Raw genomic sequence first — 16891 nt, forward strand, 5'->3', positions numbered from 1 at the left:
TTTGGAATCACTCTGGACATGACTGCGCGACAGAATGCTGATACATGCGCGGCCGGGCATGCCATATCTGTAAAGCACGTTTGTCCCGCAGCCCGGGTTCGGGAGTTGTGTGATATACCCCTGACGCGGCTTGATGGGTTTGCAGCTGCAGGTACGTCTGTGGTCGGCTGAAGTAAACTGTTTCTGCAGCCTGACGTCGGGGATAAATCAAGTCCCTGAACATGATCAGCTAGACTTGACGTATGCGGGTCTATTATGAACATACCTCGACTGGGCAGTAGTGCCGGAGCAGCTCTACATATGAGCATTTCTTGTTGAGCTTGCGCATTCGTGCAACCAAACCGAAGGGCTCCCCTCTTAGCCTTGCTGGCAGTCTAGATTTCCGCTTCAAGATCATTTCGTCGTCTATCTCCTTGCCCTGGGCTTCACGAGCGAGCGATTGATTGATTTCTTTCTCCCGCAGGGTGTAATCTGTGAAGGGCATGGCGGTTTCCCGGCGGTCGATCTTGGAGGTAAAGACGTTGTGTAAGCCAAATTGACGAGGGAAGATGTAGCGCATAATATGAGTAGTCTGCTGTGCATTGTTCACATCCGGGAAGCGATTCAGGACGTCTAGGCACGATCAGCAGCTGTACCTGAATGACGACAGGCAGCTCCTCCTTACGAATATGTCGCATGCCAAACCGGACACCTCCTTTGGCGTTCAGTGCGGCGTCAGCGTAGAGCATGCGACTCCGCACAAAGACAATGGCACTGGGCTTCCTGTTCTCCCCGCTCAAGGCAGCTTTGCGTGATGGCATCGAGGTGGAAGCGACAGGTGCATCGGTCGGATTCCTAATGTCTGAGGAAGGGTAGCCTATTGGCTGTCAGCACTTGTTGCTCCACAATGGTCATGTTGCGTACCGCTGATTTGATAGTAGTTTGTTAAACTCCCCTCAACACGACTGAAGATTGCACAATTGAGGAGTAAATCCATCATGATATCATTCCCGTCGCGACCGAGGAGAGAATGCAATCGGCCCCATAGAGGCCCCTTGAGCAGTTTCACGTAGGCGTTGGACGTGCAATTGACGTTGCCCGGTGGGCGTTGCCGTCCGCCCCTGTCAACACCATTGTGTGTAGCTGTACTGGGCCTCTGAAAGCTATGGCAGAGCAGGTGAGAAGGCTTGCTGGAAGGAGACTTTTGGAAGACGAGCCAGATGACGAAGTCCACAATCTAGTAGTATTTAGTTTAGTGCCAATGTCCAAAAACGCCCCGGTGATAGGTGATGTTCAAAGGAGCGAAATTTAGGAAAAGGGACAACGTCTCACCTCGGATTGCAGGAAATATCCAGACTTGAAGGTATTGCCAGAGTTGGAGTCCTGCAGCAGCTGGGAAAAGCGTTGGAGGTCTTCCTGTCGTGGTCGGATCGTCTCGTTTTGGGTGGTCGAGGATGCTTGGCAGCCAATCAGCGTCGAGTCCAGCAGCTCTGCGAGTTCGTAGTCGACGCCATGCGAAGGATCCAACTGCCGCAGTTGCGATATTCTCCGCCGCCTGTTTTTGGACGTAGTAGGCAGTCTGGACAAGACATATTGGCGCAATGTAAAGACCTGGGGGTAGAGGCGGCGCAGGACGGGATGGTCGACAGTTGGAGGTGTGGCCGAGGTGGATTGGCTGGAGATGTCCCTAAGCCGCTTTGGGGTTCTCTCGGCCATGTGCCCGTTGCTGCGCTTTCTCTTCATTGTTGTCCAACGGAGCAACGCATGGACGCGGGAGGTGAAGGATAGATAATATAAAGCCGAGAAGTAGGATGGGGAGAACACGGATAGTGGTGTGTGTGGGTGTGTTACTGAACGTGGTTCCCAAATAGGAGGAATGGGATTGCCAGGGGTGCGCTCTTCTGTTGATTGCTCCAGTGAAATGGCCCGTAGATGGGAGGAATCTCTTCTCTTTGTACCGTGTGATCCATCCGCCGCAACACCGTCACACAGCAAATCTACTAATCGTGCTGCGCTCTCCAGCCCATGCGCTGAGATGGCGGTTTTGATGTGCCCCAGGGTGGATATCTGTTGCGGATCGGATCGTCTGTCCAGAGAGCGATTGAATCGATGCCGGGAGCCAGGAACAGCCCAGGCAGGCTAACCGGATCGGCGTCCGTCTCCCGTCTTGTTGCGTCAACCGCAGCTGGGGTGAAGGAGGTCCCGACGGAACAGAGACTATGTATCGATAGGTACGGAGTACACAGTACAGAGTAGTGGGAGATGGTGCTGAGCAGGGCTGGGCAACGGCGCGGCAAGCAAATGGAACAACAGTACGGAGAATTCTGTATGCGTAGCAAAAACGGCAAAGTAACCTGGAATGGACTATGTCTTGTGTTGCCTTTGTGCTTTTGTACAAGTACGACGGGAGGGGAAGGTACTTGGAGGGAAACACCCACACGACTGCCCAGGTGAGCAAATGGCAGTGAACGGCCGCTCAAACAGTTAAAGGTGTTGTTTCCTGTGGGACTTCAAGGCTGCCAGGCTCTCTCCCCTAATCCACCCGAGAGGCCGCTTTTTCCCTAGGCTGTTGAAGGATGTACGGTGTAAATAAGGTACCAAGAGAGGACCTTTGGTGCGTGCCAGAGAGGCGGCGGGACTCATGTGAAGTTCCCGCCCGGGGAGCAGACAGACAGACCCCGGCTCGCTGTGCGCACCACCATCACCACACACCACCACCGCCCACTTCGCTGTCTTCGTAACCTACCACAACATCCTTTCACGCCCCGCTCCCTCGCCCTCGCCCTCGCCCTCAACCCCAAACCCCCACATACCCAACCTACCGTCACCCCGTCGCAGCCGTTCAGTTGTGTGCGCCCCGTGCACCACTTACCTCCCCTTTTGTCGGCCCGCGCCAGCTAATCCCCGATCCCTCTCTTCCCCTCTGGCGCCTCATCTTCAGCCTGAAACAGCTGGCCGAGGGCCGCAACCTTGGGCCGCCCACGCTGCTGTTCCCTTCATTGGCTCGTCCCCCGATAGATTGGACCTCATCACCGAGTGAGTTGTCCCTCTCCGACCCTGGCCGCCGCCATTTGAGTGCGCTTGAGCGTCCCGGGCCTCCATCTCTGGCTACAGGCTGATTGGTTCTACCGCTAGCTCCCTCGCCAGCTTGTGCTGTACTCGCTCACTGACTTGGTTTCGCGCTGGCCAACCCGTTGCATTTGGTTTCTGGGCCATGGTGGCCTAGGGTGGAAGAATGGTGCATCGAGATAACACCGCCATGCATAACTTCGCCTACCATCCCAGCGTCGCAAGTTGGGTACAATCCACCTCGATTGCGACGCAACTCGACGACCCAGCAGAAGATCCCTCCGACCCTTCGCCTGACGACTTCTACCGCTACCCTCCACCCGATGTCCCATCCAGACCTCTCGCTCACACCGACGGCATGACGACCACTCGCCAAAGGCAAACCTCACAAGGCGCAGTCGGTGCGTCAAGGCCTCCTTTTCGAACCAGTCCACACCCTCCTCCTCGGACCCGCCCTCCACAAATGCCTTCGAATCCTCGAACAATCCTCCCTCCCGATCGGCCGAGTGTCAAGAGTCTGGCTCAAAAGTTTAGTCAAGCCCCGGAAAAGGATGAGTCGCCTGTCGCATCTCGTAGGCGGGCATACGACGCCGCTGGGTCGACTCCACCGTCCCGTCGCCCTCTCTCGTCGCGATCTGTTTCGGATACGCAGGCCATGGCTTCTTCGTCTTCCCCGCGCCCCGCGAGAGAGATATCGTATGGTCCCCATAAATTCAACAACCTGAAGCCTCGCGAGAGACCACAACCCGCGCCTCCCTCCCCCGCCCGGCTGCATAAGGGAGACGGGAACAGGAAGGATGTAGAGAAGCAGACTTCTCCGGCGAGACTAACACCGTCCTCGAGTCCACGAAAACATCACCGAACCGCATCATCAGGCAGGAGGCCGTTTTTTGGCGAGGTGGTGGGTGAACACGATGCGGGCACACCGGGCTTTGGGATACCAATAGCTGACTCGCTGCCGGGCTCGGAATTGAAAGACGAAGTTCCTGGCGAGATTCCCTTGCCTCCCAATGAAGCAGCGGATCATGCGACTATGTCAACAGGCCAGGGAAGATCTACAAGCGGGCCCCCTTCCGCATCGACCAACCTAACCCTCTCAAGTACGCCGCCCGACTCGTCAAGTCCTCGAGAGAAGCGACGATCACCACCGTCACGAATACCCGTAGCTACTCGGCGCCTGAGTGTAGCTTCGGACTCTAGCTCCTCAGTGCGCTCGTCACCAGCCAGTTCAGCAAGGCCACCCGGTGGTTTTGCTAGGAACAACCATTCACGCCGCCCTCTTGGCACAAATGAAATCCTCCCCGCAACTTCAAATCACAATGACCGTGAGCGTGGGAAGCAAGCTACCAGCACGTTGACAAAACCGGCAACATCATTCGGTAGCGCAGCGAAAGCTGCATCGCCGCGCCTTCGTCACGCTCGTGAGCGTCAATTCCCCACCCCAGGTTCGACAGGTGCACATTCACATGCTCCTGAGGGTCCTGATGAGTCAGTCTTCACAGCGTTCGAGTCCATTGTGCAGCACAAAGTTGACCACAACAGGCTCCGCAGTCACACTGATCCGCCATGCAATCCAGAAGAGCTGTCCGCGGAAGACACGTCGACAGATCACGGCCTGACCAACGCAATAGATGGTGCTGATGGAGTAGGTGTTGCTAGCCCCGCTGCAAGTAATCATCTTACTCTAGAGACTGCTACTCTCGGTGTGCCTCACTCCCAGGCAGCTCCTTACTCGACTACGGATTTTCAGTATGAGGAGTCTCCCGTTCTGGGTATTCCGGGCAGTTTCATGGTAACTCCACCCCTCGCGCACACTCAGTCGCCCATAGAGCAAGGGCAGGGTTCACAGCAGTCACAATCACAGTCACAATCACAACGGTTGAGCGGAAATGTGGGTGCAGAGCTTCTACAGCCTTTAGTGTTCCAGCCAGCGAGTGTGTTGGATACGGTCAAGACTGTCCTCTCTGAGGCCACTGAGAACGACCCCTCGGAACTGGGGGTCCGGGAGTCCATTCCAATCATGCTTGGTGCTGAAAACGGCCCTACCCAAGGGACCGGGTCGAACGAACGCCCAAAGGCCGCAACTCGTCTCAGCATTGGCGACCGAAGATGGCGCGCTGAACCGCTCGACGATTCTGGGACAATATCGTACCTCGAGGAAGACCATTCTCCTACGGATCCCAATCCCCTTCCAAATCGCGATACCCTACGGCCAGAAGATTCAGCCAGCAATGTCGCATTCTATAGCCAGGCCAGACAACCCGCTGAGAAGTGGGCTCCGCAGGCGGCATCGGGCCAAGAATCCAACGGAATGACACTAGACAGCGAAGCCTATAGTGTCATCAACAAAGTATTGAACACCTATCACAGCTCGCCAAAAATCACACCTCAAGTTGCCGAAGACGCTCGAAGAGAGGTCCAGCGCGTCTCGCCCGTTATAGCACAACATGAGGACTGGGGCTCCAAGGAATCCACTGAGACATACCTGGCCCGAGTTCTTAGTGATGCCAATGGCGTGCAGCAACGATCAGCGGGATATACCAGCGCCACGACCGAGTCTAATCATATCATTAGACACAGTAAAGCAGTCGTGGGCTACAGCGAACTTGAGGACGACGCAGGCGACTCGCATACCAGCGGAACCGCAATCATTTTCCCGTCGGAATCGCGGCGATACTCGCGCGGGTCCCATGCATCGACGGCCACAACGATACACGACGATAGAGGCCGGGTCGACACCTCTTCTGAGGACCGTGAAGCGGCTACGCCCGCGCTCCAACTTCTCCCCTCGACGACTTTTGTGCCGCCCCCTCCGGCCCAGGATCAATCCTTTGCGTCCGGCCCTGTCCAACATTACCGAGACAGTTACGGGCGTCCAGATCCCGCTTCGTACCATTTTCTCCCTGAAATTAAATCCACGGGCGAGGGCCTGGGACTGGGCCTCGAGGCAAATCAACAGAAGCAAAGGCGACTGCAGGAGGAAGAGAACCAGCATCTAGGCCAGTCGTCCAAATGGCCTGGTCACTCGTCGCTCCCTCATTACCCTCCCACCCCTACGACATTGCCTTCCTCCGCGTCTCAGCCCACACAATCCTTCACATCAGATTCAAACAGAAGAGGCAACATGCGTCTCCCTCCAGCTTCCGAATACGTGGACGGATCTCATGACGATTTCTCATCGTACGCACTGACCTCCTCCGTGAGTGGCAGTGAGAGAAACCGCTTTGCTACTCGCGCCGAAAGAATTCAGGTCGCGAAAGAAGCTCGCGCCATGCACGAAGTTCAGACCGGACAGCAGACCCAGACCGCGCCGAAAGCACAGACAGAAGTTCGGCCAGGGTATGGAGTTCACACTACACAAGAGGTCCAGACTGCACATGCTCCGACAGATGATGTATCCCTTCATCCGACCTTGAACGACTCCTTGGAAAAGCTGGATAGGGGAAAGAGTCAAGAAGATTCCAGGGACATTCATGGTGACAAGTCGCACGAAGGAGGCCGCGCGTCTGATCAGACCACCGAGAGTGTGCACCCGGCTGCCTTCCCGGGCGAGGACTCCGATGCCATTGCACGCCGATTGCACCATAGATACCGTATCATTGAGGAGCTGTGTCGAACCGAGAATGACTACATGTCTGATCTCATGGTTGTCAGGCATGTATGGATGGCCACGGCACAGGAAGTCTTTCCCGATCCCCATGACCAGGCTACGCTCTTTTGTAACGTAGTGGAGCTCTCTGATTTCCACAACCAGTTCGTCATCGACCTGAAGAACGCTTTTAGACAAATAGCCCATTGGAAGTTCGATAAGGAATCTGACGAGAACCTGGAGCAACAGTACCAGCAACCGAAGGAACCCGAGGTTCTCTTCAAATATTGCAACCTGGATAATGATAACCATACAAGTGTCGGCTATGTGTTCAAGTACTGGCTCCCGAAAATCGAGGCTCTCTACACAAAGTACCTGCTCAATCATGATAAGGCGAACAAGATGATCGTGGCCCACCGCAAAGAGCCCGATTTCGATGCTTGGCAGAAGGAATGTGTCAAAGGGTCCAAGGACATCACCGATGCCTGGGATCTCGATTCGCTTCTTGTCAAGCCAGTGCAGCGGCTGCTCAAGTACCCTCTGATCCTGCAGTCTCTGAAGGACGACTCCCCGAAAACACATGACGACTATGCGGATATCGTTTTCTCGTTGGAAAGCTTGCTCGACATCAACAAACGCATCAATGAACTCAAGAAGCGCCAGGAAACTCTGCGTCTTGCAACCAAGGAGGGCAAGAAGGAGAAGAAGAAGGGTTTCCGAGGTATCGACATTGTAAAGGCACTTAAGGGCAATCAGAAATCTCCCAAACCGGCTCCAGGAGACACGATCTTCACCGATCCAGTGTACGAGCAACACTTTCAGAAATTTGGGGGCAATTTCTTTCAGCTTCAAATTGTGAAGCAGGACCTGGACAAGTACTCCGAGGATCTGACCGCTGCCTTCCTCCACCTCAACATTGTGACCATGCAGCTGCTTGCACTTGCTGAAGACCAAATGGGTACAAACCTGGAGACGAGGGCCTCTTGGCAAAGAACCGTTCAAGGTCTCCTGGAGCTCCGCCAGAAGCTCCTTGAAGATCATGTAAGTTCATTTTCACGTCATTTTGGAGAGATGGTGCTGACTCTCAGTTGCAGAAACAGGCCATACATTTGAAGATCTACAGGCCGATCATGGAAGTTTGGGGCCTCTACAGTAAGCCGCAGGCGCACATGGAAAAACGCAAGAAGCTTCTCGCGCAATATACCAAGTACAAGCAGGCTTTGGACCGCAAGGAGGAGGTGGACTCGAAGCTCAAGGAGGCTGCACAGCAGTTCGAAGCTCTCAACGAGACTCTCAAGGACGAGCTTCCGAAACTGTACAACCTCACAAGATTGCTCATGATGAGAATACTCGAGAGCTTTGTGAACTACCAGAAGCAGTTTTGGAAGAATTGCCAGAAGAAGATTTTGCCGCTTCTGGAGTACGAGCCGGAGCACACGTCGTCGTTTACCCATGACCTGAGAGACTATGTTGCTCGTTTCAAGTCGGATTTCTCGGCCGTACAGAATATGGTCAGCAACTTGGAAATCTGCAACGGCCGTTTGATCTACGACATGGCCAACTTCCAGTCGCCGCACACGTCTATCTATACCGTCACGGATGATGGTTCTTCTCGCAAGTCCACGTCCCGTCGTACGGAATCAATCAATGCAGTCGCCGAAGATGGTTCGTCTCGCAGGTCCACGTCACGTCGCACCGAGTCAATCAATAGTGACACGTCTCTGCTTGATCATCGACACCGTCGCAGCGGAACGACGCCGAGCCAGCGCAACGCGCACACTTTAGAAGCACCTCCGAGGTCCGCCCCTCATGGTGGTATCCAGTCCCAGCAAAAGTCAGCCGGCGACTACGCTTGGGAGATCCCCGCCGTAGGCTCCAGCAGCCGCCTTCCCGCACAGAATCCGAGCCCAAGAGCTCTACAGGAGCAGCGTACCCTTTCCCCCTCGTCCGAACGCAGCGACCTCACCGTGACCAGGACCGGCCGCTCTTCTCTCCAACCCTTCCCCAACCTTGGCAACCCTGAGGACGGATGCCTCGAGGGCGCAAGCTCGCCTCGCCCCGTGGGCCAACTCGGCTCCTTCCCAAGCAGCTCCCGCGGCTCCGCCATCTTCTCCTCGGCGCTCCCCATGAGCGATTCCCCGTCGGCCAACCGCTCCGTCGAGGAGCTGCATCCCAGCACGCCGGCCGATTTGGAGGAACCCGAGGTTCTGTTCCTGGCGGCATCGCTGTTCGAGTTCAACATCGCGCACGACAGGCGCGAGGGGGGAATCCCCTACCTGGTATATGTGCCCGGCGAGATTTTCGACGTCATTGGCATGAAGGGCGAGTTGTGGTTGGCGCGGAATCAGGATGATCCGAGTAGGACGGTGGGGTGGATTTGGGAGAAGCATTTTGCGAGGATTTTGCCTGAGGAGGTGTGAGGGTGGGAATAGAGGTTTGTGGGTAGGGTGTATCTTTTGTTCTCTGGATTAGTAGGCGTTTTTGTGCGGGAGGGAAAGGGACGGGGAGATGAATGGTTGGGAGGGTCGGTTGGGTTAATGAATAGGCGTTTCTTGATGGCCGCGCTTGATGGCCTGTGGGTTCGTCTGCTGGGTTTGCTTATACCCCTTTTCTGTGGAGTGGGTGGAGGGTCTTCCGGCTTACTGGGTTTTCTAGAGCATAGGTCATGGTATTCATGTGCATGGCAAGAGATTTCCTGTTATGAATGGCTTCCTCCGCCAGATGAGTGCAATTTTTTCCAAATGTGATGGGTCGGCGTTGAGCATGGCAGTACCCTTGGGATTAGGGTGTAGATGTTCAGGAGTGCAAGTAGGCGATACTCAATGGGCCAATGAAACGATGATGAATAAAAACTCCCATTCGTTCCATTAAAGTACTCAACTCGAATACGCCTACCCAATGCGTAACCCGGTTGAAAGAGCTGTAATCAAATGCCGTTCTTTCACTGCACCGAACCATGCATTCACGAAGCAAAGCCCAAAGCGCAAAACAAGTATCCACATCATCCTTTCAACCTATCCCTTCTCCCTCCCTCCCTCAGTCACTGTCCGACTCAGAGGAACTACTACTCTCCTCCTCACTATCATCATCACCCCCAACAAGCAGAGCCTTTTTCGCATCCGCTCCCTTCTTTTCTCCTACCTCGACCTTCGCCTTCTTCAACAGATTCAGACTCTGCGTCGAAGGATCAAACGTCCTTCTCCGCGCAACGTTCGCACTGCCCGCCTTAGCGGCATTCAACTGCTCCCTAAGCGTCGTGTACTGCGATGCGCGTGGTCGGCGGGCAGACTGTGACCCTTGTGGTTGGGATGACGGGAGCCGTTGCGAGGACGGGAGCGGAATTGGAGTTTTCGATATCGCGGTGCTCGTGACAGTTTTTGTTGTTGATGATGTTGTGCCGGGGAGGGGAATTGGGGTTTTGGATATCGTGGTGCTGGTAGTAGTCTTTGTTGTTGTCGTGCCGGGGGGTGGGATCTCTGAGGAACGTGGTGCGGCGAGGGACACGGCAGGTTCTATCGGGATCTCTGCACGTGTTGGGCTGGGGAGCGTGGGTCCGGATGATGGGGGTTCAGGGATGGATGGAGATGGGGCGTCGGCGTCAGCGTCTGGCATTTCAATGTCCTCATCCGAGTCCGTCGAGGTGTCGCTGTCGCTCGACGATGTTTCTGTGTCAGTCTCCCTCTCGACGGCAGTGGCGGCAGACTCAGGCTTTGCAGGCGCGGCAGTGCCTTTCTCGTCTTCATCTCCCTCGTCATCGTCCGGGTCTGTCTGCTGCGGCGTGGGCGAATGGCTCAAGTAACGAGCAGGTTGGCGCACGGCCGGAGGAGAGGACCTCGTCGAGTTGACCTCACTTGGAGATGTCGCCCTAGATGCAGCATTTGCTTCATTGTCCGGCTCTCCTGTAGTCCGAAGCTCCGAAGGTGGAGGCAAGCGAACATCGTTGTCGGCTTTGGACGCAGGAGTTCCATCGGCTTCCTCCTGCGGAATGGCGTCTTGTCCTTGAACGGCCCCAAAGTCCCAACTGGCACTGCTGTCCCATGGCAGTGGTGGTAGTTCTGGGACCTTCTCCACGACTGGTGCATCTTCCTCGTCTGCACTTGGTTCAGCGACCTCGGCGACAGTCTCTTTGTTGACTTCATCGTCAAGTTGTGCTTGCAATTCCTCCGCTTCGTTTTGCGCATGAGAAGGAGCTGGACTGGATATTTTCTGCTCTCTCGTCAGAGTAGGCGAGAACGATACATGTCTCGACGAGCCATTCGACAAATCAGCGGACTGAGACCCTTGACTTTGTCTCCGTTTCGCAAGGATATTCTCTTTCACGCGCTGCAATTGGGCCAATATAGCGGTCGTTGACGTCGGTTTCGGCGACGTAGACTGAGCAGAGATGCGACTCTTCGCAACAGAGCGAGGTCGTCCTCGTGCAGCTGGACGCCCCAATGGACTTGCTCTGTCTGGTGCCTCCTTCGGCGGCGGCATATTATACGACTTCTGAGAAGGTTTCTTGAGCTTCGACGGTTTTGCAGCCTCTAACGTCCCATTCGATTGGACGTTCTTTGTCACCGACTCGGCTGGCCCGCTTTCTCGTAATTCTGGATGGTCGTCTGGAGACAGGTTTGCCTCATTCGCACCGTTTGTCTCGGGCGTCGAAACGATATGATCCGGATCTGAGAACCTGAAGCGACGAGCCATCCCTACAGTACCATTTGCTAATCTCATCTTTACAGGGCTATGGCGTATGAGTACCCGGGGAGATGGAGCTCTGGACGTGCCCCTTGGTTCAATCGACTTCTGCTGCCTTCGTGGCCTGGCATTACGGGCATACGTCGCTTTCGGCTTCGAAGGTGACTGAAGAAATTCGGGCGAGGGTGACACCTCATAAACGGACCTTCTAGGTACAGGAAGCGGAGCAGTTTCAACGGTAGTGGGTTCTGGCGAAGAGCTCCTTGGAGACTGATGTACACTGTCTAGATCCTGCATTCTCTCAGCCTGCTCGACCTCCTCTCTTTCAATCTCTACATCTTGCGCACGCAAGCGTTGTTGAGTCAGACCAATTGTAGGATCCTCATTGAGAGAGCGTTGTGACCGGCGCGCAATAGGGGTCCGGGATGGAGACGTCGCCTTTTCGCTAGACCGAGGCGTACGTACTGCACTTGCTGCAAGCGGCGTGGATTTTTCGATTCTTGAGGTGTGTGGTGAGGAGAGGTTCAAGTCAGGAATGGTCCGCGCAGAAGGCTCGCCCAAGTCGGGGGATTCGTCCTTAAGCACCGATGCGAACTCCGCTCCTCCTGTTTGCGCATATCCAGTCTGAATAACGGAGCCAGACTTCGATCGCCGGGCCTTTCGTTCAGAGTGCGTTTGAGCCATGCCGTTTGTATCGCGCGCAAACTCGACGCTATGGTCTGACTCAGTAGACGGAAGCACACGGTGCTGTACGCCCCTTCTGCTCGTCTGGACATGGTCCTGCCCTTCTAGGCGTCTTCTTTTGGTTGAGTCATTCGCCTGCGCTTCTTGCTGGCGTTTCCGTGCGCTCGCAGGGCGAAGATTCGATGTTAATGGGACCGAGAAATCGCGGTATACGAAGGTTGGTACAACTTTGATCATCCGTTTCGCCGGGTCTGGCTCTCCTTCAAACAATGACCGCACGGTATCTCCTACATCTAGATCGCAATCGTACGCATCCTGTAATACCTTGATGGCGAAGCTACTTCGATTACTGTTAGTTTTCATGAAAGAGCTGCATACGGAAGCTTTTGACAACGTACGCGGCCTGTATCGGAGTGAGATAGTTCTTCTTGTAGCGTTCTTCAATCTTGCTCCAGACTCTCTCAATGGTATCGTCTATTTGTACTGGCAGTGCAAACTTCCTGCCTTTGAAAGCTGCGAGCGCAACATCACGGTATGGGCCGTACGAGTTCTCTTCGGCAAGCGGAAGGACTTCAACAGTCAAGCGCATTTGTGCACTTGCGGGTAGTGTCGCCATGTCGATTGGCTGAAGGGAATACGCGCGACGTGATGACGTGCGTACATAGTGAGGCGCCGCCAAAACCTCTATCCAAGCTCTCTGGGAAAAGGTGAAGTTGGAGAAATCCCCGCCCGAGATTCATCCGAGAGGTCTCGGCGAGTATTACTTACACGTGACTACGCGTTAGCGCGTTGCATGGGATCAACGCTCCAAATCTCGAAATATTTCACCTTCGTCGACCTACATATCTTCCCAGCTGGCTCTATCAGTGGCCTATGCCTAAACCAGTGATCTTGTAACTGACCCTACAGCTGCTAATCACAGCCGCTATTTAAGCGGTACACGGTTCGATTCCAATTGAGTTGTGCGAAGCGGACAACGCGATCGGAGGCTCTTCTGGTTGCTGCGGGACCTGCTCTGAGCTCACTCATATCGAGCAAAGACCCCAGATTCCTGAAGATGGGGAAGCGCAGGAGGCTATCAGCCTCTCCAGACAACAGTCACACAAAACGATCACGGACGACATCCAGAGCGAAGTCAGTCTTTAGAGGCGACCGAGATCCCTACTTCCCGAGAAGTGAAAGCTCATTGCCGGCTCCGTCTGACTGGACATTCCGTGTGAAGGTCATTTGTGCTGACACAGCTCCTGACGAGGAAGTCTTCAAAGAGGCCGTCCAAGGACTCATTCGAATCTGTTTTCCTGATACCTTCCTTGACGATCTGGGCTTGAATGTGATTGAAAAGCATATGCGCGAGTTTAATGCAACGGAGAAGCGGATCCAGAAGATGCGCGAAGTCTACAGCACTGAAATGATTCACCGTGGCAGCTGGATGCTCGCACAAAACTTGGACAGCCCGGAAAAGGTGCAAACTCTCCTTTCCTCGGTAATTGCCGCCACGAATCGACTGTTCGGGAAGAAGACGGATCGTGAGGTGCTGGATGATATGATAGAGGCATTCCGGCGTCTTCGGGATAGCATTTCCTCAGATGATACAGACCACCTTGCAAAGGGTGGTGGACTTAGCATACCTGCCGCTGACCGCGAAGCTTCTACTGTCTTAGAAACCAGTGAAGTTGTGCCCGCTGTGGCTGACAAAGCGAAGAATGATGAAAATCTCGAGATTAAAGCCACGACTGCGTTGTCAAAGAAACGACACAAAAGTTTCAAACCATGGACCTGGGACATCGATCCTGAAAATATCACTGCCCAAGATGTACAGAAACATTTCCTCTCGGCGACGGACTTGTTTGCGTTCCATGCACTCCCTATCGCCCAAGCATCCGTGGGTCAAAACGCAACGAAAGGTGCTGTTCGCAAAGAGATGTCCAGGAGATGGACGTCTTTATCCAAGCAAGACCGCAAGCAGTGGAAGACATGTTTGGAGAGACTCTTAAAGGGGGATCTCAGTATGTTGGAGCTGACCCGCCCGGATACCAATGGGGAGGACACCAGAGCGACGCCATTTCCCCAATCAACTTCAGGTACATTACTCAATACTGATAAAGAGGATCAAAACCAATACCATCGGGACGAATCTGGGACTGCACGTTCCCACAATGATGTAGAGCGTACCCGGAGTGCCAGCCTTATCAAGGTAGAAAAAAGCCCTCCTGTCGAGATTGCAACTCCGCCAAAGCGGTCGTCAGCCGATCACAAGGTGAGCAGAAACCCCGGCTGTCTCCTGCCCACATGACTAATGCACGTTCAGGCATCAACCGAACCGAATACACTGACCCCGATTCTATCTAAAACCCCTATTGTTGATCTTCTCTGGGGGAAAACCCCTATAAAAGACAACGAACACAAAATCGTAACCAGAGTGGTGCTGCGCGACCTCGATAGACGCGTTCCATTTGATCAATGCACCTTCCAGATATTTGGCGGAAGCTGGACCGTCCTGACCAAGAATCGACTTGCTAGCTACTTCCGATCCATATTGCAAAATCAGAAGACAACGGTTGTCCAGAAGAGGCAGAAACTGGAAGATAAGCTGATCCTTTGGGTGGTCATGAACATCTCGGCCTTTCCTGAGCTGGTTTCGCAGCCCTTTCTGTTCACCTACATGCATCCAGTACGTTCAAGTAAAACCACATACCCTCTAAGAACCCCATACTAACTTTTAAAGAATGAGACTCCCGTAGTCGACCTACTTTGCGGCCCTGACGTCAACATTACCCACCACAGGAATGACAAAATTCAGATCCTGATTTTGAACTCCCTCAAAGAGCGCAGTGTCAACATGGTAAATGAAAGCAATTCCTCCTCCCTGCTTTATTCTGACTTCACGTCCCAGGCATATAAAGTTACTGGCCAAGATATCCATCAATACTTGAATTCCTTGGGGAAAGACACGACTCTAAGCTCCGAGTTGAGACGCGTCCTTCTCGAGCGTTACCTGCGTCAGCTCGCGCTCGCCCATATGAGCGTTTTCCCCGACCTGAAGAACTCTCCATTGGTGAAGAAGTGGGAAAGTGTGTCAGGCCAGCGATGGGGATGAAGCGTGTCGGATAATGAAGGAAGGTACCGACGGAGCAGAGGGCAAGGGAGAATACTGCAGCACCCGTTTTACCGGGAGGTCTGCTGTTCATAATGTGGTTTACTGTCTACTCTGTGGGACATTTGCACGTTTGTGCATTGTGCATGCGTTATCAAACCTGCTAAACTCTGGGAGGCGTCCGAAGCGGCTTTACGGCTTACATTCGACATATCAATGTAGAGCCTTTGTATTCACACCGGATCAGTTCACGGGATGGGGTTACTTGAACAGACCCATGCATGTACATGTTTCTGTTAGAGCGGGCCAAACGGTACAACGATAGGTAGAAGCTTCCTGTGCACGAAGCCGTTAGCATGATGGTCGTGGAAGGCGCTAATTGGAGGACTGAGGTAAACATCCGATGGTGGGCGTCCTTTGAAAACGGCCTTGTTGCCCAGAAGGTTATCGCCGCACAAATCCCAAAGTGGGTTTCAGTTCCTACCCATTACTTTTGAACTTCCCGACGCATCAAGTAGCAATGACGTTCCCCATGCGGCAGCAAGGTTATGGATAGCTGCAGCTGCAGCAGATCTGATAACACGGTAGTGGGGCTTGCATACCCTTCTGACGAGAGCGCACTTATTTCAGTCTTTCTTCAAGCTCCACAGTTTCCGCAGGAGTGGTCCGGTTGATGAACACTAGACTTGTTGATCAGCCCAGTGGAAGCATCTGATCGTTTGTGGAAATGTGTCTAGGACGTCCACTGGATTATAATACAAGATTTCTACTTAATTAGAGCAGTGTGTTGTGGTGACGGAGCAAGTCCGACAATCGTTCGATTTAAGTTCGATTTATCTGCGCGACACAGTCGAACGTAGATACTGCTGGCCTGACTCCTTTTATCTACCGGATAGCAAATCTCACGATGCCCAAGGCAATTTGTTGCTGAAAGGCTAAGAAGTTCCACATGTACGACGTATACATTCAAATTCGCAGGTTGCCATTGTCCATACCGCATCGTATCCTCACCCAAATTGTCCACTGCGCCATGTTCTCAGATCTTCCCCATGACAGCCACTCCCTGCTTAATATCTTTCTTCTCAAGGGCCGCGAGCGTAAACCACCTGTTCCTCCGCCTAGCCTTGCAAACCTCTACCTTGCGGCAGCTGGGAAGCGCATCAGAACATGATCCCATCGATCGAGAGGCTATCGACCGGTTTGATGCAACCTTACATCAAATCGGTCAATAGCTCTCGATAGATGGAATCATGTTCTAACAACGCAACCCAGATACCCGTAGATAGAAGGTTGCAACTCAGAGCATCATTGGAACGGTATTAGGACCGTGGATCGAAGCCGAGTTATCGCAGTCGAAGTGCCGCTCGTGCGATCTGTACTTGATTGATATCAGTTATTGTACGTAAACAGAAGCATTAAAGGTACCTACCTTCAGATCTCACGGAAAGAATTGACTTGCGGAAGTGAACAAACCCGAGCTCTAGCGGGCACCGTTGATGGACGGGGAATTCGGTGAGGATGCCGAAGGCTACGAAAAAGTTAGTCTGCGTATTGGGGTTAAGCGAAGGCTTTGAAATGTATGAGCTGATACTCTACTAGTCAAGAAGTTTTCCAGACTAGCTCGTAGTTGGGCTCGGTTGTCGACGCAGAGGCAAAGTGCAAGCGCGGGATCAGATAGAATAGAACAGATAGAAACGGTTGTGCTTTTGCACAGCCGTCTGATCCCTCTCCAAAGGATGCCTCACCTTGCATGTGTCTTCAACTAGTGTTAATCTTGGCTGTGGTTGTGCGGATAT

The 16891-nt window shown here is 53.7% G+C and overlaps 4 protein-coding genes across 4 annotated transcripts; 2 read left to right on the forward strand and 2 right to left on the reverse strand.

Annotated features, from left to right (window-relative positions):
* Positions 1 to 236: 236 nt before the first annotated feature.
* Positions 237 to 731, reverse strand: EI97DRAFT_428848 (uncharacterized protein). Its single transcript, XM_033797304.1, has one exon. The coding sequence runs from the start codon at positions 557 to 559 to the stop codon at positions 254 to 256; it is 306 nt and encodes a 101-aa protein (XP_033658279.1). The 5' UTR covers positions 560 to 731; the 3' UTR covers positions 237 to 253.
* A 2267-nt stretch (positions 732 to 2998) lies between these two features.
* Positions 2999 to 9197, forward strand: EI97DRAFT_7245 (uncharacterized protein). The gene is made up of 4 exons (XM_033803036.1): positions 2999 to 3015; positions 3115 to 4536; positions 4591 to 7678; positions 7732 to 9197. Exons 2-4 carry the CDS (start codon positions 3215 to 3217, stop codon positions 9055 to 9057), a joined length of 5736 nt encoding a protein of 1911 aa, XP_033658280.1. The 5' UTR covers positions 2999 to 3015; positions 3115 to 3214; the 3' UTR covers positions 9058 to 9197.
* A 276-nt stretch (positions 9198 to 9473) lies between these two features.
* On the reverse strand, positions 9474 to 12699 carry EI97DRAFT_463199 (uncharacterized protein). Its single transcript, XM_033801338.1, has 2 exons — positions 12400 to 12699; positions 9474 to 12341 (listed from the first exon to the last, which is right to left on the reverse strand). The coding sequence occupies exons 1-2, from the start codon at positions 12615 to 12617 to the stop codon at positions 9674 to 9676; spliced, it is 2886 nt and encodes a 961-aa protein (XP_033658281.1). The 5' UTR covers positions 12618 to 12699; the 3' UTR covers positions 9474 to 9673.
* A 143-nt stretch (positions 12700 to 12842) lies between these two features.
* EI97DRAFT_463200 (uncharacterized protein) lies at positions 12843 to 15504 on the forward strand. The gene is made up of 4 exons (XM_033801339.1): positions 12843 to 14258; positions 14310 to 14672; positions 14727 to 14843; positions 14895 to 15504. The coding sequence occupies exons 1-4, from the start codon at positions 13059 to 13061 to the stop codon at positions 15096 to 15098; spliced, it is 1884 nt and encodes a 627-aa protein (XP_033658282.1). The 5' UTR covers positions 12843 to 13058; the 3' UTR covers positions 15099 to 15504.
* The last annotated feature ends 1387 nt before the right edge of the window (positions 15505 to 16891 follow it).

Source organism: Westerdykella ornata, assembly GCF_010094085.1.
Source record: "Westerdykella ornata strain CBS 379.55 unplaced genomic scaffold EI97scaffold_1, whole genome shotgun sequence".
Taxonomy (NCBI): domain Eukaryota; kingdom Fungi; phylum Ascomycota; class Dothideomycetes; order Pleosporales; family Sporormiaceae; genus Westerdykella; species Westerdykella ornata.